We start from the raw sequence: 19,705 nt of genomic DNA on the forward strand, positions 1-19,705 counted from the left end.
TCGGGGGGATGGGGAAAATCGCGGCTGGCGAGACCCCATCGAGGCGTTTTTCTGCCGGGCGGTTGACCGCTTGGCCGACCGACTAACTACGCCGTACAACAAGTCTACGGAGCCCATCTGATATGTCAAATTCAAAGGTGCTTCGCCAGACGCCGTCCTGTCATCCCGATTACTGATGCTTGATCTATTTACATAACTACACTGTAACAACTCCCCCCACACCCCCCCCGCATATGCGTATCCATCCCATCCCATTTTGATGCCAGTTCACCCGGGTGCCATGAACAAATCAATGATCTATACCGTCTACTCTAGAGCCGCAGCATCCTGCAGGCCAGCCGCTCTGGTGCCCCTCCGCGCGGGGAGATCTCGAACCTCGATGCCGGGGCCAATCGGTCGCGACGACCGCCGATGCTCGGGGAACACCTAGAATCCATCATGTTAGCCTGGTCAGAGAGGCGAGGTGGGCGAGCAAGGAACCCCCGTACCTTTGTACCGGACCATCCAAGTCTGTAGGCCGCTTCATGCGCAAACAACTCGCCGAATCCCAGCATCAGGCCGTTCACGAAGGGCAGGATCAGGTTGATGGCGGCCCCGCGCAGGACGCCCCAGAACGTCGGGGGCTTGTAGAGGATCAGGGGGGAGCTCGAGGATGACGAGTGGGACCCGGAGACATCGTGGTGTGCCGAGTAGTTCTCCGAGTCCGAATGCACGGTGATTCCGGATTCGTAGAGCTCCCTCGAGTTGGAGAGGTCGGAGGCCATGGTGCGGGGAGGGAGGCTATCAACACGGGGAGTCGAAACGCGCGACGAACGGAGGTTGGAGGGGTGATAGTGACCGGTAATACGGCGGAATAGCGAGAAGGCCGAGAAACCGGGGGGGGTCCAAACGGCAAGGGTGGAAGGGAGGGGAATCGCGCAATGGTTGAGGGTTGTTGAAGGTCTCTGGGGTTGGTTGGCTGGTTGGATGGATGGATGGATGATCTACACCTGACCTGCAGACCTTATGTAAGCAGGCGGTCTCGCTGCAGCAGCACTACTATTCCACTACTATTCGCAGGCACGGTCTGTTCCGGCAGTGGATTCCTCAGGCAGCAGCGGAAGATCCCCTCTTCCGGATGACCAATCAGGCAACGGTGACGTACCGGCGCTTCGGGAGGCCTTCTTCAGCCAGCTTCGAGAAGAGCTGTTTGCTCCAGTCTAATCAATCCATCCATCCATCTCCTCCCACCTCTCCCTAACCTGTGCTGGTCGCAACACCCACCCGCACTTTGCGATTTAACTCTCTTCAACCCGTCCAGCTTTCGACCTCCCTACTATTACCCCGCCAACATGGAGTCCAACGCGGACCGCGACGAGGTCGTCTCTCAGTTCTGTACCATGACCGGAACGGCTCCCGACGAGGTATGCTGGGCCCCGCGCTACACTCGCCTGCATTCGCTAACCCCAAGTCTCCTCAGGCCCAAGAATACCTGGCCGCCAACGGATGGGATCTTGAGGCAGCAGTGACAGAATTCTTCGCCGAACAAGATGAAGCCACGCAGCCCCCCAGCGCGGAGGGTCAACGTCTGGGCACCGACTCCGCCCCGCTGGCGGGCAGCTCCTCGCACTCCCATTCCACCACCCCGCAGCCCTCCTCCCGTAGATCCGCCCCGAAGAAGGGCATCACGACCCTGGGTGACTTTGCATCGGGCGGCGGCGAATCGTCGGAAGAGGACGACACAGAGAACCAGGACCTATTCGCTGGAGGAGAGAAGTCCGGCTTGGCCGTGCAGAACCCCGATGATATCAAGAAGAAGATCATTGAGAAGGCGAGAAAGTAAGCCGCCCGGCAGAACCTGGCCGCCCAGGAGCTAATGCGTGCGCAGAACTCAGCCCCCGCCATCGGACGAACCCTCCCGGAGGTCCTTCTTCACTGGCACGGCGCGTACGCTCGGTGGTGACGATGCCCCGAGCCGGGTGGTGGATGCCCCCAGTGCGCCTGCCCCGCAAGTGCCGCAGCGAGTGCTCCGAAGACTCCATTTCTGGACCGATGGCTTCTCCGTCGATGACGGCGATCTCTACCACAACGAAGACCCCCGGAACGCTGAGATCCTCGAGGGTATCCGACAGGGTCGCGCCCCGCTTTCTATCATGAACGTGCTGCCTAACCAGGAGGTCGACGTCGAGATCAAACAACATGACGAGAAGTACGTGAAGCCGAAGCCCAAATACAAGCCCTTCTCCGGCGCTGGGCAGCGACTGGGCAGCCCCACGCCTGGGGTAAGCGCGCCTGCTCCAGCGGCTGCGCCCGCGCCCGCGGCCAGCCAGGCCGGTGAGCCCACCAAGCCGGACGTCGACGACTCGCAGCCGACCGTGACTCTACAGATCCGACTTGGAGACGGCACCCGACTCTCGTCGCGGTTCAACACGTCACACACGATCGGGGACGTGTATCAGTTTGTGTCTGCAGCCAGCCCCAATAGCCAGGCGCGCCCCTGGGTGTTGATGACTACGTTCCCGAGCAAGGATCTCACGGACAAGAGCGCTGTGTTGGGGGATATGGCGGAGTTCAAGCGCGGCGGCGTGATGGTGCAGAAATGGCAATGAACGCATTGAGGTGATGTTCGGCCATGGAGGTTTGCATAGCTCGGTGCGAGGTCATGGGATGGCAACGCCTCGGGGTTTTCAACAAAAATTATGATACGACTCATGAGTTAGCGGATCACTAGAGGGGTTGGTTTGGTTGACTTGGGAAGATGTGCACGAGCAGATTACGCGGAGTCTATTCCAGTAGCATAGTGTAATCTGTCCATCGGATGGATAATGATCTAAATGCTAGAAATGTTAAGAGCTCGCAGCTTGATCAGGTGAAGTTCAGTGTAGATCCAGTGTAGAGGTATGGATTGATAAGCAACGCAACCTCCGCGGAATGACGCAGAAAAAAAAGCACCCGAGATCGGCTCTTTGCCATCCACACCAACACCTCCTCCTCTCTCTCACTCTCTTCTATTCCCCCCCTTGACACTCAATCCAGCTCACCAAGATGCCTCTCGACGGAGTGAAGAACATCGTCCTGGTAAGTTCGCCCTCCCAGTCCCACCTCAGCAACCCTCCAAACCCCTCCTCTTATCGATAACGCGCCTGTGCATCGCAGAGCAAGACCCAGAGCACGAGGATGGATGCCCATCTCTACCCCTCGCAACCCTCCACTTGCCCCTACTCTGTCCATCATGATTAACCTTCCCACCTCCAGGTCCTCTCCGGCAAAGGCGGCGTCGGCAAATCCTCCGTGACGCTACAACTCGCGCTGGCCCTGACTCTCCAAGGCAAATCCGTCGGCATCCTAGACATCGACCTGACCGGGCCCTCCATGCCACGACTCGTCGGTCTCGAAGACGCAAAAATCACCCAGGCACCGGGCGGCTGGCTCCCAGTGCCTGTGCATCCCTCCACCACCACACCCTCACCTTCCTCCCCCACGACGAACCCTACCCCCACCACCCCCGCCGACCCAACCACAACAACACCCACACCCACAAGTACCCCCCGCGGCTCCCTCCGCTGCATGTCCCTAGGCTTCCTCCTGCGCGACCGCGGCGACGCCGTCATCTGGCGCGGGCCCAAAAAAACCGCCATGATCCGCCAATTCATCTCCGACGTGATGTGGGGCGAGACCGACTACCTACTTGTTGATACGCCCCCGGGCACAAGTGACGAGCATATCGCGCTGGCGGAGCAACTGCTCACTCTCTGCTCAGTCAACCCCAACCTCAACCCCAACACTACTACTACCGGTGGTGGTAACCGTCCCCGCCTTGCCGGCGCCATCCTGGTAACGACCCCCCAAGCGATCGCCACGAGCGACGTGCGCAAGGAAGTGAACTTTTGCGTCAAGACGCGCATCCCCACGCTGGGCGTCATCGAGAATATGTCCGGGTATACGTGTCCGTGCTGCGGGGAGGTGACGAATTTGTTTTCCAGCGGGGGCGGGCAGGTCATGGCGGAGGAGATGGGGGTGAGGTTTTTGGGAAAGGTGCCGGTGGATGTTAAGTTTGGGGAGTTGGTGGAGGGGAGGGTGGATTATCATGATAGTGAGGATGAGGATGGGAATGGTGATGGGAAGGAGGAGGTTGAGGATGATGATAGGTTGCTGGTGGAGAAGTATCAGGATTGCTGGTCGTATGGGCGGTTTGAGGAGTTTGCAAAGGGGTTGATTGCGGAGATAGAGGGGTGATGTGATGGGATATGATGTGCACATGCATGTGCATGGGGTTGGTATATAGTGTTGGGTTGGTTGTGTTTGCATTATCATGGGCGTCTTGGGCATTTTTTACACGGTGATACGATACGATATCATGGCCACAGCTACAATGAAAAGAAAAGTGTTCATTTAGACTTGCGTTGTGTTCATTGGTACGGGTCGTTAAGATGCTGGGGTGTGGGTAGGTAGGGCTGTAAGAGTCATCGTATATCATAATTGTCGTAGTAGCTATCATAAATATCATAACGGCTAGCAGCTGTATATGTTCATATCATCAATCATTCAGTTGCATGTCAGATATCATCACGCAGTGGCAGTACTTTCGTATCGTCCCAACATGGCTCGTAGCTGCATCTCGGCCGTTGCCTGCTTCCCCTCCGGCCCGCTAGCTACCGTAGCTGGCCTGAGCCAGCCGAGGAGCAAGGCCGAGGCGCCCAGACTGAGGGGACGGTAGGTATGGGGAGTGTCTCGCGGCGACGAACCAGGTTGCCCGGAGCGGCGGCCCTCCGCCTGAGCGTCAAGCAGGATCTCCGACACAAGCGCCGGGGTCGAGATGCTCTGGGGGCGGTCCTGCATGTCGGATCTACCCTGCTTTCCCAGGAGGGTCCGACCCGAGGAGCGCGGTTGAGAAGCGAATTCTCGCGTCGTGGGGAGCGAGCCGAGAGACTCGTCTGTTGCGACTGCGAGTTCCAATGCCGCTGCAGCTCGCGGGGTGGTAGGGATAGGTTGCGCCTGGGCGGACGAGGCATCGCCAGAAGGCGGGATCCGCCCCGTGGCGGCCTGCCCGGAGGTGTCCCGGTACCGGTAGTGAGAGAACGATGAGTGATCGCGCCCATCGGTCAGACTGGTCTCGTCATCGTAGATAGCCACGTTGGCAGCCTGGCGCTCATGGTCCGAGCTGGCTTCGTCGACGGTCACCAGACCGCCCGGGGCGCGGATCTCCCCCAACGGAGCGATATGGCTGCCGTATTCGTTGGCCAGACTGAGCCTGCTGCGGCCGCATATCTCTCCGATGGAGTCGAGCGTATGCCGGATGTTGGGCTCAATGGCGCGCAGGATGCTGTCGATGCTGAAGTCCTCTTCCGATGGGAGGGCAGGGGCGCGCCTCTGTCTCCCCGACCGGGAGCCGGTGATGAAGGGGAACGAGCGCCGCGAAGGCATCGTGGTCGTGGCGGAGGGATCATGAGGGCCGCCGGAATATGCCCGGACCAGGACGGGCTGGGAGGGCGAGGGCGAGGACAAGGTCGCGGGGCGAGATGCAGGAGGAGGAGGAGGAGTAGTAGTAGTTGGGGGTGGTCGGCGATGGCTCTTCCAGGACCAGGAGGGGGCAGCGGGCCTGGGGTTAATGCCATTCAGCTGACGTAGCGCCGTGGTACGATGTGCGCGCGAAGACTCATCTAGAGCCGGAGCGGAATCCGGATCATGGCCATGGCGATAGGGATGCGTCTGCTGCAGAGGTCGGACAGTGTCGACGACGGGGGAGGCATGCAGCGGGTTGAGCTGCGACCAGCGCCGGCGTGGCAAAGCAGAGGACGACGGTGGAAATGCGTCGGCGTGGGCGAGCAGTCGGCCGGATCGATGATCCATCTCGAGGGGAGGTCGACTGGCGGCGATGGTGGATGCAGGCAGAGAAGAGAAGGTCGAACCCCCGCCGTGCGGCCAATGCAGGCGGCAGATCGGATCAAGGGCCTGTCAGACCACGGACACGTCTGACGCTCCAGCGCATCGCTCGAGGGAACACAGATGATGCATGGCCAGATGACAGTCCGTCGATGGTGGATCGATCGATGTAACGGAGAGGGTCAGAGGGTCCAGAACAACAACTGGAGACGGAGTTGCGGGCCAACAGACCCGAAAAGGGAACAACGAATCACCAACTATCCAACTACTATTCCGTTCTTCTTCTTCTTCTTCTTCTTCTTCTTCCCACACCACCTGCATGTTACCTTCGCATCCCCCATTCGATCCCCCATTCGATCCCCCCTCCCCCCGCCCCTGGCTACAAAATGAACAGGTTTCGCGTATGCCACTCCCCTGCCCATCTTGAGTCTCCCGTCATACCACATCCCACCCCCACACCAGTGGAACTGATCCGTGATGCGGTAGTTTGGCGACTCCGATGAGTCCGCGTCCGCGTCCGCCTCCGACTTCGACGACGACGACGACACCTCCGGCCTGCCATTCCCCGAGCCCTTGTCGCGAGCCTCCTTCCTGACCCCCGACTTCGACCCCGCCGCATACCTCTCCTCCCTCACCAACCGACACCAGAGCCTCGAGGACCTGCGCCAGGAGCTGCGCGATCTGGACCAATTGCTCAGCCGGGAGCTGCTCGACTTGGTCAACGAGAACTACCGGGACTTCCTCTCCCTGGGGAGCGCGCTGCAAGGCGGAGAGGAGAAGGTCGAGCAGGTGCGAGTCGGCCTGCTGGCCTTCCAGCGCGATGTCCAGGCAATCCGAGATAAGGTCGAGGCCCGGCAGCAGGAGATGGAACAACTGCTGAAGGAGAAGAGGAGCCTGAAAGCGGCGACCAACGTCGGACGGGCCCTGCTGGATTTCGCCAACCGAGTCGAGGAGCTGGAGAAGAAGTTGATGATCGGAGACAACCCCCGCCAGCCCCGGGATGGCTCGTCGGACGACGATCCCGACTCGGATTCCGATCTGCTGGAGAGCGCGAGCGACGAGAGCGACGAGGAGGAGCTTCCCAATGGCGCGTCGTCCACCGCCTCGCTGGTCTCCCTCAAGACACTCGATCATCATATCCGGAAATATGTCTACTTGACCAGACTGTCGGCGCGGATCGGAGATGACCACCCGTTCCTACAGGGCCAACAGCCGAGAATGTCGAAGATCCGGTCGGCGGTGCTCCTGGACCTCAAAACCGCGCTGGAGCAAGCGAGCCATGCGGGCGAGAAGCGCGACACGAAAACGCTGGCCGTATTACGTCTCTACAAGCTCATGGGCGAGCATACCACGGCTGTATCCGCACTCAAGAACATGAAATCTTAGGCGTCCAGGCGTCTCTCAGAGGATGGATTGGCCAGTGCCAATTTTTGCATAGCGTCGGCGTGGGGGATTTTTTGCTGCTTCCGAGTGATATATGAAACAATACCATTATACACCGTATCCTTCCTAATAAAACATATTCTGTACAACCATGAACTCGAACAACCTTCTCAAGCACCCTGTAGGGCGGAAACGTCGGGGGAATTGTCTGTCTTGAACTCTCCGTTCAGGCTGAAGCCGGGGCCGTTCGTGGAGCTCAGGACCTAGCAGGGATCGATCAGCCAACGGAATCTCAGCGGGCGAAGACAGGACAGTCGCTTACCACTTCGTACACCTCCTTGGTGATGCGATCGTTGAGACCGGCCGCATCCTTCTTGATCTGGTCGATGGTTACGCGCAGGTTGTCACGCAGCTGCTCCGGGGAGAACGCCAGCTGTCCAATGGGCAGACGAATGACGGCGTCGCGCTCTCTGTATATCGTACCACCACGCAGCATCTCCACTCGCGAGGCGACATCTTCCACCACGGTGCCCGTCTTCACGCTGGGCATCAAACCCCGGGGACCGAGGATGCGGCCCAGACCAGCCTTGTTCAACGCAGGCAAACTATCGGGATGGCAAATGCAGCGGTCGAACTCAATCTTGCCGGCCAGGACGGCGTCGAAAACCTCCTGCTCTCCCACCAGCACAGCACCGGCCGCGCGGGCTTCCTTCTCGATTCTGGTTCCCGGGGGGCACACGACGCAGATTCGCGATTCGGTCTGCACCGAGTGAGGGAAGCGGAGCATGTTCCGGATGACCGGTCCGTCTCTCCTCGTCTTCATGCGGATGTGGACCTCGTATTTGGAAGAGGCCGGCTCGCGGCCGACTTCGAAGGCACGGAGGTATCTGCGGGAGAAATTGAGCAGTCAGCGATGAAGCCGGAGCCGGTCGAACCACGACCAGGGCAGACATGCATACCTCATGGCATCGCACAGCGCAAACTGCTCCAGATCATCGAGGTTGCCCTGCTTGAATTCCTTGGGTCCACCCTTCTTCTTGGGGGGAGCGGCCTTCTTGCTGCGCGTCTGGGAGGCTGGTCGGACCTGCTGGAAGCCGGACAGGAAGGGGGGCATTGTGCGGGGGCGAATGGCCGGACGACATGATGAGGATAAGACGCCGCGGGTGGCGGAGGGCAGGAAGGAGCTGGAGGAAGCCATGGCGTCGAGGTCCGGGGGATCTGAGTCTCAGGGCGACGGGAATGTTTTCTGGCCGAAATCGACTTGTTTGACTTGCTCGGCCCATGACAGGCGGAGAAACTTACCGCCGGCGGAACGGCGAGTCAATTTGCCTGCTCTTCTTCCCCCACCATTGATCTCCTCTCCTCTCCTCTCCTCCAGACACAACAGACACTGCAGTCATGGCTCAGTTCCAGCTTACCCTGGCCACCCGCGCCAACCAGGCGGCCCTGCTCCCCGTCCTTCTGGTCGCCACCTCCATCAATGAGGCCCGTCCCACCCCCGTGATCACCATCACCTACGAGGACGCCGCCGTTCTGTCGCAGGGCGACAAGGCCATCGTCCAGTTCACCGGTGCCAGTGGTACCCCCGCCTACGGAACCCAGAATGCCATCCAGGAGCTGCGCAACAGCTTCCCCTTCCTCAAAGGCAAGGATGAGAAACTGGAGACCGAGTTCCTCTCCCAGCTCGAGTCCCTCACCACTCTCGACTTCAAGGCCCTCGACCCCGCTCTCCAGCGCCTGAACACCCACCTGCTTCTCCGCTCCTTCGTGGTGGGATACTCCCTCTCCACCCCCGATATTGCCCTCTGGGGTGTCCTCCGCGGCAACCGTGTCGCCGTGTCCGCCATCCGCAAGGGTGCCCTCGTCAACCTGACCCGTTGGTTCAACTTCCTCGAGGAGCTTTGCCCCTGGGCGACCACTGCTCTGGAGACCATGAACGCCGTGGCCAAGGAGAAGAAGACTGCCAAGGCCAAGGAGGGTGCCAGCTACGACATCTCCCTCCCCAACACCGAGAAGGGCGTCGTTACCCGCTTTCCCCCTGAGCCTTCTGGATACCTCCACATCGGACACGCCAAGGCCGCTCTCCTCAACGACTTCTTCGCCCATGAGAAGTTTGCTGGCACCCTGCTTGTCCGGTTCGATGACACCAACCCCTCCAACGAGAAGGAGGAGTTCCAGGACGCCATCGTTGAGGATCTCGCCCTGATGGGCATCAAGCCCGATAGGCTGAGCTACACCAGTGACTACTTCGATGAGCTCTACGAGTACGGTCTGCGCATCATCAGGGAAGGCAATGCGTATGCCGATGACACGGAGAAGGAGGAGATGGCGCGCCAGAGATTCGACGGCGAGGCCAGCAAGCGCCGTGATGCCTCCGTCGAGGAGAACTTGGCTCGCTTCGAGGAGATGAAGCAGGGTACCCCCGAGGGTTTCAGATGGTGCATCCGCGCTAAGATGTCGGTAGACAACCCGAACAAGGCCATGCGTGACCCCGTCATCTACCGCTGCAACCCGGCGACCCACCACCGCACCGGCGACAAGTGGAAGATCTACCCGACCTACGACTTCTGCTGCCCCATCGTCGACTCCATGGAGGGTGTCACCCACGCCCTGAGAACCATTGAGTACCGTGACCGGAACCCTCAGTACCAGTGGTTCCTTGACACTCTTGCCCTGAGACACGTGCACATCTGGGACTTTGCCCGCATGAACTTTGTCAAGACCCTGCTGTCCAAGAGAAAGCTCACCAAGCTGGTTGAGAAGGGTGTCGTCTGGGGCTGGGACGACCCTCGCTTCCCGACCATCCGGGGTATCCGTCGTCGCGGTATGACCATCCCGGCGCTGAGAGAATTCATCCTCAAGCAGGGACCCAGCAAGAACATCGTCAACCTCGACTGGACCCTCTTCTGGGCCACCAACAAGAAGTACATCGACCCCGTCGCCCCCCGCCACACCGCCATCCTCAAGAAGGACATGGTCAAGGCCGTTGTGAACGGAGCCCCCGCTGCCTACACCGAGGACAAGCCGAAGCACAACAAGAACGCTGAGATCGGCCTGAAGAAGGTTGCTTACAGCGGCTCCCTCCTCTTCGACCAGGAGGACGCCAAGACCTTCAAGCAGGACGAGGAAATCACTCTGATGGGCTGGGGCAACGCCATCGTCCGCAAGATCGAGACCGATGCCGCGTCCGGTGTGGTCAAGTCCCTGGAGCTGGACCTCCACCTGGAGGGCGACTTCAAGAAGACCGAGAAGAAGGTCACCTGGCTGTCCTCGGAGGGCCAGGAGGTCATCCCCGTCGAGCTAGTCGACTTCGACTTCCTCCTAAACAAGGACACCATGACCGAGGAGGACACCCTGGAGGACGTCCTCAACCCCAAGACCGAGTTCCGTGAGGACGCCGTGGCCGACTGCAACATCGCCAGCCTCAAGGAGGGCGACATCATCCAGTTCGAGCGCAAGGGCTACTACCGCCTGGACCGCGCCTACGCCCCTGGCAAGCCGGCTGTTCTGTTCAACATCCCCACAGGTAAGGCGGGCAAATAGACGACGCAGTGATCTTGATATCTCGACGTGCTATGAATATACGCTAGATAGGAGAGGTAGATGAGTCTTGAAAAATCGATTGTTTATATGTTCTAGCAGAAGACGATGGATTGACGTTCTGGTACTAGCCTGTTCCTTGGGTTGGGAAGCATCCGTAGTAGTAAGTTAGTTAATCTCCCGTGGGGACTAATCCAATTCTTCACTTTTGTCTGATTGTAGTTCTAGATGATGGCATACTCGACTCTTCGCGGAACACAATCGTATTCCACGTGATCACTACGTATTGATTATGCAGACCACATGCACCAACCCAAGGCACCGTCATGAGCACTCAAACTACCATGTATTTCCATTCCAGGAGATTCAGAAGCCAAATGTTCATCGAGAGGTAAGTAGGTCGGATAGCTACCTGCCCTGCCCAGGCAGAATGCGCATAGTAATCAGACACGAGGTACTACTAAGTTGGTAAGCCCTGCTAGCAACTTTATCCCTTCAAGCACATGTTCTCTACCCTCCTGTATCAGTTGTACAGTTGTACACCCCTAACGAGCACCGTCAATACGAGCTACATGTATACATGAAGTACTAGTAGCTACACACACACACACACATACAGATATATATAGATATAAATCACCACGCACACCCCCCACCACCAACCACCCAAAAAGAGCCGCAGATGACATCCAAAGCCAGGGATAACCCATCCTGTTGTGAAATTAAAATAGCCCAACCATCCCCGATGCGATCAATGATGCGATCATCGGCGCTCGACCCAGGACAGGGACCCAGTCCGCGATCCCTTCACGAAGCTTATATTCATTCTATAGTAAAAGCAAAAGCAAAAGCAAAAGCAAATCCGCCCGTTGGACCGGAAAGAAAATCCCTCATCCCTCCGCGGGGATGCGGGGATGGTGGTGGTGGTGGGTAGGAAGTCGGCGGAAAGCACGGAGTAGCATTCAGGAAAGTTTGCGAGGTGGTGACGGCATCTTGGACTGGTTTGTCTGGTTGTCTGGTTGTTTGGCGTTTTTGGTGCCGTTCTTTGTTTGATTTCCCTTTTTTTTTTTTTTTTTTTTTTCAATTCTTACTTACCCTCTTTGGATGGATGGATGGATGGATGGATGGATGGTGTTCGGTATGGTATGACTTAGGCTGGGCCATTGATCACTGTCAGGCCGCACTCGTGTAACTGGTGTCGGGGAACACCAATTCATCGGAAGCTGGGAGCTGTCATGTTCCGTCAGCTGGATAGTGGGACATGGAGATGGAGATGGAGATGGAGATGGATGAAGGAAAGTGGATTACGTCGAGACTCGATGCCGGCTGCGCTAAGCCCGATGCGGGACGTGCTAATGCTTAGGGCCGATCGGGGCCCGTTTTGACGGGTTGACGGGTTGACAGTTGGACTCCTCCATCTCCTACTCCATCATCAAGTCATGACATGACAACCATGACAGCCATAACAGCCACAACAGCCACCCTCAACGCTAACCATCCGTACAAAGCTTTTCTTGCTGTCCTCCCAGACTCGGCCCGCCAAACCCGTATGGTTCCCTCCGACGGCTGGCCATGTCTCATACGTCAAGACCCCCGCCAGTCGTCAAATCAACGAGTCACCCCCTCCCCCAAGCTTGTTGGCTCCCCCGAGTCTCACCGCGTGAAGCTCCCCAGCGAAGGTACCTGCCGGGAACCCCGGCGACGCTGCGTCTCGAAGTTTCCTCCGTCGCGTGCCGGAGCTTCCTGCAACTCAACTACGTCAGCATGATTGTGCCCGTAGCGACCACTCGCGCAGACAATGGATCGGCCGCACATGTCGTTCAAGCATCCCTGCCCTTGGGTCCGAGACGATCGAAGCTTCCCCGTTCTCTCTTACATCGTCTCAATCCTGGCGGGGAGGTCCTTTTCACCTCGTAGTGCTCTGTCGCTGGCTCTGAATCTGTCCTCCGTCTCCTCTCGCTCTCTTGCTGGAGTCTTCTATCTTTCGTTGTAACACAAGTCGAGGACTGCGGAGCGCGTGCGCACAGGGCACGCCGACTAGATCCCCTGCGACTCGTGGGCTACTGGACTGAACATGGCCGAGCAAGGCACCGCCACGGGCGGTCCCTCCGGTGACGGCGCCCAAGGACGTACCTCGACCTCCGAGCGACGAGACTCGCGACGGGTCTCCCGGGTGTCCTACAAGGAGGACTACGCTAATCTCGACGAGTACGGCAAGCTGGTCAAGTATGCCTCCACCTACCGCGAGGCGGGCCGCGGGGAGGAAGGGCAAGGCGAGGCCGAGTGGAGGCGGGTGTGGTATGCACCCTGGAAGAAGCGCAAGGTTTTTATCAAAAGCGACGCCGACCAGCAGGGCCTGTTCCCCGACGAGTGGCTCATTACGGACATTCGCCAGGGTCTGCCCTCCGAAGAGGTTGGCGTCAGACGTCGCCGCGCGGGATGGAACGAGCTGGTGTCGGAGAAAGAGAACCCCATTGCCAAGATCCTGTCGTACTTCAGAGGTCCTATTCTTTACGGTACGTCGTCCATCTCTCCCGGGCTGTGCTAGTGTGGCTGACAAGATCGCAGTGATGGAGTTGGCCGTGCTTCTGGCCGCGGGTCTGGATGACTGGATTGACTTCGGTGTCATCATCGGTATTTTGTGTCTGAACGCGGCTGTGGGTTGGTACCAAGAGAAGCAAGCCGCCGACGTCGTTGCGAGTCTCAAGGGCGACATCGCGATGAGGGCAATTTGCATTCGCGACGGCCAGCAACAGGAAATCCTGGCGCGAGAGCTTGTGCCTGGCGACGTGGTAGGTGTGACGAGCATCCAGAGGGTGAAAACACGGACGAGAGCTGGTGCTGACAGACGGCTCTAGGTCATTGTGGGAGAAGGCTCAGTTATCCCCGCCGACTCCAAGGTCATTTGTGATGTGAATGACCCCAACGGCTGGGAAGAGTTCCACAGAATGCAAGAGCAGGGCGATCTTAGCAGCACCTCCGAGTCCGACCTCGAAGAACACCCTGAGGGAGAGGGCCAGGAGAAGCCCAAGGAGAAGGAGGAGAAGGAAGGGAAGGAAGAGCAGAAAGACGAATCCAGGGCTAGACGCAAAGGCTACCCGATCCTCGCATGTGATCACTCAGCCATTACAGGAGAATCGCTCGCGGTGGATCGCTACATGGGTGGAATGGTCTACTATACGACGGGCTGCAAGCGTGGTAAGGCTTATGCGGTTGTGCAAACCGGCGCGAGGAACTCCTTCGTGGGCAAGACCGCGACCATGGTGCAATCGGCAAAAGGTGCGGGCCACTTCGAACTCGTCATGGACAACATCGGTACTTCTCTGTTGGTCCTGGTGATGGCCTGGATCTTGGCTGCGTGGATTGGCGGCTTTTACCGACACATCCCCATTGCCTCGCCGGGCCAGCAGACGCTGCTCCACTACACCCTGGCATTGCTGATCATTGGTGTTCCTGTCGGTCTGCCCGTCGTGACTACAACGACGATGGCCGTGGGAGCAGCGTACCTGGCCAAGAAGAAGGCGATTGTGCAGAAGCTGACTGCCATCGAATCCCTGGCGGTAAGTGCCACATTTCCAATGGACCGGTAGATGGGTGCTGACCCCAGCAGGGTGTGGATATCTTGTGTTCGGATAAAACGGGAACGTTGACGGCCAACAAGCTCAGCATCCGGGAGCCGTATGTGGCCGAAGGGGTCGACGTCGACTGGATGTTTGCCGTGGCAGTCCTGGCTTCTTCGCACAACATCGAGTCGCTGGATCCGATTGATAAAGTCACCATTCTCACCCTCCGGCAGTACCCCAAGGCAAGAGAAATCCTCCGCAGAGGCTGGAAGACTGAGAAATTCGTTCCTTTCGATCCGGTGTCCAAGCGTATCGTCACGGTTGCCAGTTGCGATGGCACTCGGTATACTTGCACGAAGGGCGCGCCGAAGGCCGTGCTCCAGCTGACGAACTGTTCGAAGAGCACTGCGGACCACTACAAAGCCAAGGCACAGGAATTTGCGCACAGAGGATTCCGCTCTTTGGGTGTCGCGGTTCAGAAAGAAGGAGAAGATTGGACCCTCCTGGGAATGCTCCCCATGTTTGACCCGCCGCGCGAAGACACAGCCCAGACGATCAATGAAGCGCAAAATCTGGGCATCAGCGTGAAAATGCTGACTGGTGACGCGATCGCGATTGCCAAGGAAACCTGCAAGATGTTGGCCCTCGGAACCAAGGTGTACAATTCGGACAAGTTGATTCATGGAGGCCTCAGCGGAGCAATGGCTGGTGACCTTGTCGAGAAAGCAGACGGGTTCGCCGAGGTGTTCCCCGAACATAAATATCAAGTCGTGCAGATGCTCCAGGAACGCGGCCACTTGACGGCAATGACAGGTGACGGTGTGAATGACGCGCCGTCGTTGAAAAAGGCCGATTGCGGTATTGCTGTGGAAGGCGCCTCGGAAGCAGCCCAGTCGGCTTCGGACATCGTGTTCTTGGAACCTGGCCTCTCTACGATCATCGACTCGATCAAGGTGGCTCGGCAGATCTTCCACCGCATGAAGGCATATATCCAGTACCGTATCGCGCTTTGCTTGCACCTGGAGATCTATCTGGTCACATCGATGATCATCCTCAACGAGAGTATCCGCGTTGAGTTGATCGTCTTTCTGGCTCTGTTCGCCGACCTGGCGACGGTGGCGGTGGCATATGATAATGCGTCGTTTGAGCTGCGGCCGGTGGAATGGCAGCTGCCGAAGATCTGGTTCATTTCGGTGCTCCTGGGACTGCTGCTGGCGCTGGGCACCTGGGTGGTGCGTGGTACGATGTTCCTGCCCTCGGGTGGCATCATCCAGAACTGGGGGTCCATCCAAGAGGTGCTGTTCCTCGAGGTGGCCCTGACGGAGAACTGGCTGATTTTCGTTACACGAGGGGCGGACTCGTGGCCGTCGATCCACCTGGTGACGGCGATTTTGGGGGTTGATATCCTGGCGACGATCTTCTGTCTGTTCGGGTGGTTCACGAACCAGGACATGCACACGGACCCGGCGGACTCGTACGTGGAGACGCGCAACGGCTGGACGGACATCGTCACGGTGGTGCGCATCTGGGGCTACTCGCTGGGCGTGGAGATCGTGATCGCCCTGGTGTACTTCATGCTGAACAAGTTCGCGTGGCTGGATAACCTCGGCCGCGCCAAGCGCGACAAGGGGGACTTAAAAATCGAGAACTTGCTTGGCCACCTGGCGCGATTGACTGTCGAGTACGAGGAGCCTGGGAAGCCCAAAGGGCGGTTCTTCCTTGCCACGAGCAAGGAAGAGGAGGAGGTTGAGTAAGTTCTGGGACGTGCGGATTGAAGGGAGGGAGGGGAGGATTGACTGAGGTGGGGGGGATGGATTGATGGAGGGGGGGAATGTCTGTATAATTTGATTTGGTCGTAATATAAACATATAAACCCACCTGTTGGACTGGCGGTCGTTCTTTCCCTCCGTAGACGGACATGTGATGCCCCCCGCATCTCCCGGACCAGCCATCCTTCCATCCTTCCATCCTTCCTTCCTTCGTCTTCATCTTTCTTCTCTCATCCACTGCCCTCTCCCTCTTACACTCTGATCCAACATGCCAGCCATACCCCAGTCCCAGACAAGCAACCCCCTCCGCCTCGCCGTGATTATCGGCCATCGCCTCCCCGACCCAGATGCCGCGCTGATCCGTCAATGCCTGAACTTCCTGAACGAACACACCTCCATCGAATGCCACACCACAACCAACGTCCCTAAACCCATCCCTAGCACTGGCAAGTCCCCATCCCATCCAAAAGGCCCAACACCCAAACTAACACCCTCCTCGCAGCTGTGACCAATCTCTCCGACACATCCGACGCGCTATCAGCAATCCAAACCCTCGCCCACGCCCTCTCCAAAACCGGACACCCAAGCGTCTCAGACGCACTGACCCATGTCCTGCACCTCTGCACCGAGGACATCGAGCTCGGCGGCCTATCTTTAAGCCCTGACCGGCCCCTCTCCGACCCAGACCGCGAACAGATCCGGTTCCTTCTCGACGCATGGCTTCGAGCCAGTACGCACATGGATGTCCAGCTCGATGCTGGATCCCAGACCAGCCCCGACCACCCCAACCTCGCAGGAAGTGGCCCCCCAATGACCCTCTCCGAGAAAATCTTCACCCACCACTTGCTAGCAGGCAGTAACTCTACAGGCCTCAAAGCAGGAGACGTGATCCGCGTTGAGGTCGATTGGATCCTCGCGTCCGAGTTATCGTGGATGGTATGGTGACAGTTCTTAGCACAGTTCCCCACGCACAGGTCTCTAAGCAGAAGCAGGACAACTGGAACTGACGTCTCCAGGGCATGCTCAAGACCATTGAGGAGATCGGCGCGAAGGAGATCTGGCGGAATGACCGGTTCTGGCTCGCGGCGGATCATCTCGTCGATCCGCGGAATAGACATGAACCGAAGGTGAAGGATTTGATTGAGAAGTCCGAACGGGCGAAGAAGGTATATAGGTTGACAGATTATAAGGGGGAGAATGTGGGTGGTTTCTTACTTCCTTACTTCTTTACTTACTTACTTGCTGTTCCGCTGGGTTACAAGTTATGAGGAGGTTTTACAGATTGTGGATGCTTTCTGACAGTGCTAGTTCACCATCCTCCACACCGAGTTCGTACGCGAGAGAGCACAGCCGGGGATGCTCGTCATCGGATCCGACTCGCATAGCTGCTCAGCTGGGGCAGTGGGGTGTCTGGGTATCGGGCTCGGGGCGGCGGATGTAGCCATGTCGTTGTTGACGGGGGTGTCGTGGTTCAAAGTTCCCGAGTCGATTAAGGTCTGGCTTACTGGGGAGCCCGGGTTCGGGATCGGGGGCAAGGATGTCATTCTGCATATCCTGGGGGAGTTGAAGCGGAATACCGTTGCCGCGGAGAGGATCGTCGAGTTCTGTGGGCCAGGGGCGAGGCATCTTTCGTGTGATGACCGGTTCGCTATTTGTAATATGTGCACAGTGAGTGTTCTTACTGTCCTACTGTTGACACATGATCACTTTCCATGGATTCACAGGCGGGGATTTCTCATTCTGCCTCAGTGGCCTCCCACTTGCAGTGTATCAGAACCATGCTGACAGATACAGGAATTCGGCGCCATCACCGGGCTATTTGTCCCGGACCAGACGGTCAAGGGGTACATTGACCGTCGAAAAACGAAACTCCACAAGACCTCATCGCACTATTTCCGTCCAGATGAGAAGGCCATATACGCAGGAACATACGAGATGGATCTCGGTCTGGTCCGGTCATATGTGGCCATCTATCCCTCGCCGGATAACGTCGTGCCGGTGACCGACTGCAAAGCTATGGACTTTGACGGAGTGTTCATTGGAGCCTGCACCACGACAGAGGAGGACCTGATCCTGGGTGCTCTGGTGCTTGAGATAGGGCTACAGGAAAACCTCCCACTCCGCAACGGCAAACGACACGTCGTGTTCGGATCACTCCCTATCACCAAGCGATTGCGCGAGCTGGGCATCGTGGAGATATACAACCAGGCCGGCTTCACGCAGTCTGTCCCTGGATGCAGTTTCTGCGTGGGGATGGGCGCAGATCGCGCAGGCAAGGGCGAGGTGTGGCTGTCGTCGCAGAACCGGAATTTTAAGAATCGGATGGGGAAGGGTGAGTTTCAATCATCCCCTAGTATACTAATATACACCCTCAATCATCTAACTCATATGCTAATAACTGACTATCGCAGGCTCCTTCGGCAACCTCAGTTCCGCAGCCGTAGTCGCAGCCTCAAGTTTCTCCATGTCCCTGACAGACCCATCCTCGTTCCTGACCAAAATCGACAAAGCACGATATTATCTCCTCACCCGGAAGACAAACCCCCAGGACCGAACTAGCCAGCCAGCCATCCTCTACACGGAACCTCAGATCCACACCCAGCCAGAACGAGAACCAGAACCAGAATCCTCTAACCCTACCCCTGTTCCCCCTCCCACCTCAACCCCAGAAACATGGACCATCACCAGCAAAGTCCACAACCTGGGCGACTTCATTGACACAGACGCTGTACGTATATATCCCACCACCAGTTCTCAGTATAAAAGCCAATTGAGATTTCTGTCAGCTCGCCCCAGCCGAATACCTCGTCAGCTGTAGAACGCAAGAGGAAATCGGCGCGCACTGCCTCGAGCACACGCATCCGTATTTCCGGGATGCAGTCCGTTCCGGTCAGGGGATTGTGGTTGCGGGCGAGGGGTTTGGATGTGGTTCGTCTCGCGAGAATGCGGTGGGGGCTTTACTCGGTATATTTTTCTGTCCTTTCTTGCTTCCTTTCTTTTCACCTTTTCTTCCCTTCCCCACTTACTTATGCACTACGCAACTACTAACATACTCATCCGCAGGAACTGGCACCCAAGCCCTAATCGCCAAATCCTACTCATTCATCTTCGCGCGCAACCTCTCCATCCTTGGCCTCCTGGGGATCGTGATCCGCGACGAGAGCTTCTACGCCGCGGTAGCCGAGAACGGGACGGAGGTGACGATCAACGTGGAGCAGCGGGTGGTCAGCGTGGCTGGCCGGGAGGAGAAGTGGGGGTTCGTGTTGGATGAGCTGGAATTGGGGATGATGAGGGGGGGAGGGGTGCTGGGGGATGTTTTTGGAGTTTATGAGAGACACAGTACTGGTACCCAGGCTGAAGGGCAGGGGCTGGTGAGGGGGGGGAAGAAAGAAGTCGATATGCGGCTGGGGAAGGAGTTGCAGTGGTAGGTCTTGAATAGTGATCGTCTACTACCTCGAAGATAGATAGGTAGTGGTGATGGTGGTGGATATGGGAAGGAAATAACCCAGCCCTAACGGCAATATATTTACTACTAGTACGTAGCTGTCCACAAGATACAGACACAGATACATTGCAATACACTACGCA

At 57.8% G+C, this 19,705-nt stretch overlaps 9 protein-coding genes across 9 annotated transcripts; 6 read left to right on the forward strand and 3 right to left on the reverse strand.

Annotated features, from left to right (window-relative positions):
• Positions 1-143: 143 nt before the first annotated feature.
• On the reverse strand, positions 144-941 carry BO70DRAFT_429818 (TOM13-domain-containing protein). The gene is made up of 2 exons (XM_025548102.1): positions 489-941; positions 144-426 (listed from the first exon to the last, which is right to left on the reverse strand). Exons 1-2 carry the CDS (start codon positions 762-764, stop codon positions 307-309), a joined length of 396 nt encoding a protein of 131 aa, XP_025398633.1. The 5' UTR covers positions 765-941; the 3' UTR covers positions 144-306.
• A 268-nt stretch (positions 942-1,209) lies between these two features.
• BO70DRAFT_387783 (protein phosphatase regulator SHP1) lies at positions 1,210-4,369 on the forward strand. The gene is made up of 4 exons (XM_025545929.1): positions 1,210-1,403; positions 1,460-1,818; positions 1,868-2,570; positions 3,235-4,369. Exons 1-4 carry the CDS (start codon positions 1,332-1,334, stop codon positions 4,213-4,215), a joined length of 2,115 nt encoding a protein of 704 aa, XP_025398634.1. The 5' UTR covers positions 1,210-1,331; the 3' UTR covers positions 4,216-4,369.
• Positions 4,366-6,025, reverse strand: BO70DRAFT_362777 (uncharacterized protein). Its single transcript, XM_025543400.1, has one exon. The coding sequence runs from the start codon at positions 5,827-5,829 to the stop codon at positions 4,546-4,548; it is 1,284 nt and encodes a 427-aa protein (XP_025398635.1). The 5' UTR covers positions 5,830-6,025; the 3' UTR covers positions 4,366-4,545.
• Positions 6,026-6,209: 184 nt separating this feature from the next.
• BO70DRAFT_380213 (COG2 family protein) lies at positions 6,210-7,248 on the forward strand (the record flags this gene model as incomplete). Its single annotated transcript, XM_025545394.1, has 2 exons — positions 6,210-6,263; positions 6,349-7,248. Exons 1-2 carry the CDS (start codon positions 6,249-6,251, stop codon positions 7,246-7,248), a joined length of 915 nt encoding a protein of 304 aa, XP_025398636.1. The 5' UTR covers positions 6,210-6,248.
• Positions 7,249-7,359: 111 nt separating this feature from the next.
• On the reverse strand, positions 7,360-8,474 carry BO70DRAFT_337948 (mitochondrial 54S ribosomal protein uL1m). The gene is made up of 3 exons (XM_025541174.1): positions 8,205-8,474; positions 7,568-8,132; positions 7,360-7,508 (listed from the first exon to the last, which is right to left on the reverse strand). Exons 1-3 carry the CDS (start codon positions 8,441-8,443, stop codon positions 7,416-7,418), a joined length of 897 nt encoding a protein of 298 aa, XP_025398637.1. The 5' UTR covers positions 8,444-8,474; the 3' UTR covers positions 7,360-7,415.
• Positions 8,475-8,627: 153 nt separating this feature from the next.
• Positions 8,628-11,230, forward strand: BO70DRAFT_362780 (glutamate--tRNA ligase GUS1). Its single transcript, XM_025543401.1, has 2 exons — positions 8,628-10,948; positions 11,014-11,230. The coding sequence occupies exon 1, from the start codon at positions 8,644-8,646 to the stop codon at positions 10,786-10,788; it is 2,145 nt and encodes a 714-aa protein (XP_025398638.1). The 5' UTR covers positions 8,628-8,643; the 3' UTR covers positions 10,789-10,948; positions 11,014-11,230.
• A 993-nt stretch (positions 11,231-12,223) lies between these two features.
• BO70DRAFT_51491 (uncharacterized protein) lies at positions 12,224-12,858 on the forward strand. The gene has a single exon (XM_025548506.1). The coding sequence runs from the start codon at positions 12,358-12,360 to the stop codon at positions 12,700-12,702; it is 345 nt and encodes a 114-aa protein (XP_025398639.1). The 5' UTR covers positions 12,224-12,357; the 3' UTR covers positions 12,703-12,858.
• Position 12,859: 1 nt separating this feature from the next.
• On the forward strand, positions 12,860-16,102 carry BO70DRAFT_293377 (putative plasma membrane H(+)ATPase; the record flags this gene model as incomplete). The annotated part of the gene is made up of 4 exons (XM_025539435.1): positions 12,860-13,301; positions 13,354-13,577; positions 13,644-14,345; positions 14,396-16,102. The coding sequence occupies 4 exons, from the start codon at positions 12,860-12,862 to the stop codon at positions 16,100-16,102; spliced, it is 3,075 nt and encodes a 1,024-aa protein (XP_025398640.1).
• Positions 16,103-16,354: 252 nt separating this feature from the next.
• On the forward strand, positions 16,355-19,704 carry acoC (aconitase family protein). Its single transcript, XM_025545395.1, has 8 exons — positions 16,355-16,563; positions 16,620-17,053; positions 17,134-17,316; positions 17,426-17,785; positions 17,912-18,449; positions 18,529-18,845; positions 18,904-19,081; positions 19,181-19,704. Exons 1-8 carry the CDS (start codon positions 16,386-16,388, stop codon positions 19,543-19,545), a joined length of 2,553 nt encoding a protein of 850 aa, XP_025398641.1. The 5' UTR covers positions 16,355-16,385; the 3' UTR covers positions 19,546-19,704.
• The last annotated feature ends 1 nt before the right edge of the window (position 19,705 follows it).

Source organism: Aspergillus heteromorphus (assembly GCF_003184545.1).
Source record: "Aspergillus heteromorphus CBS 117.55 chromosome Unknown BO70scaffold_15, whole genome shotgun sequence".
NCBI classification, from domain to species: Eukaryota; Fungi; Ascomycota; class Eurotiomycetes; order Eurotiales; family Aspergillaceae; genus Aspergillus; species Aspergillus heteromorphus.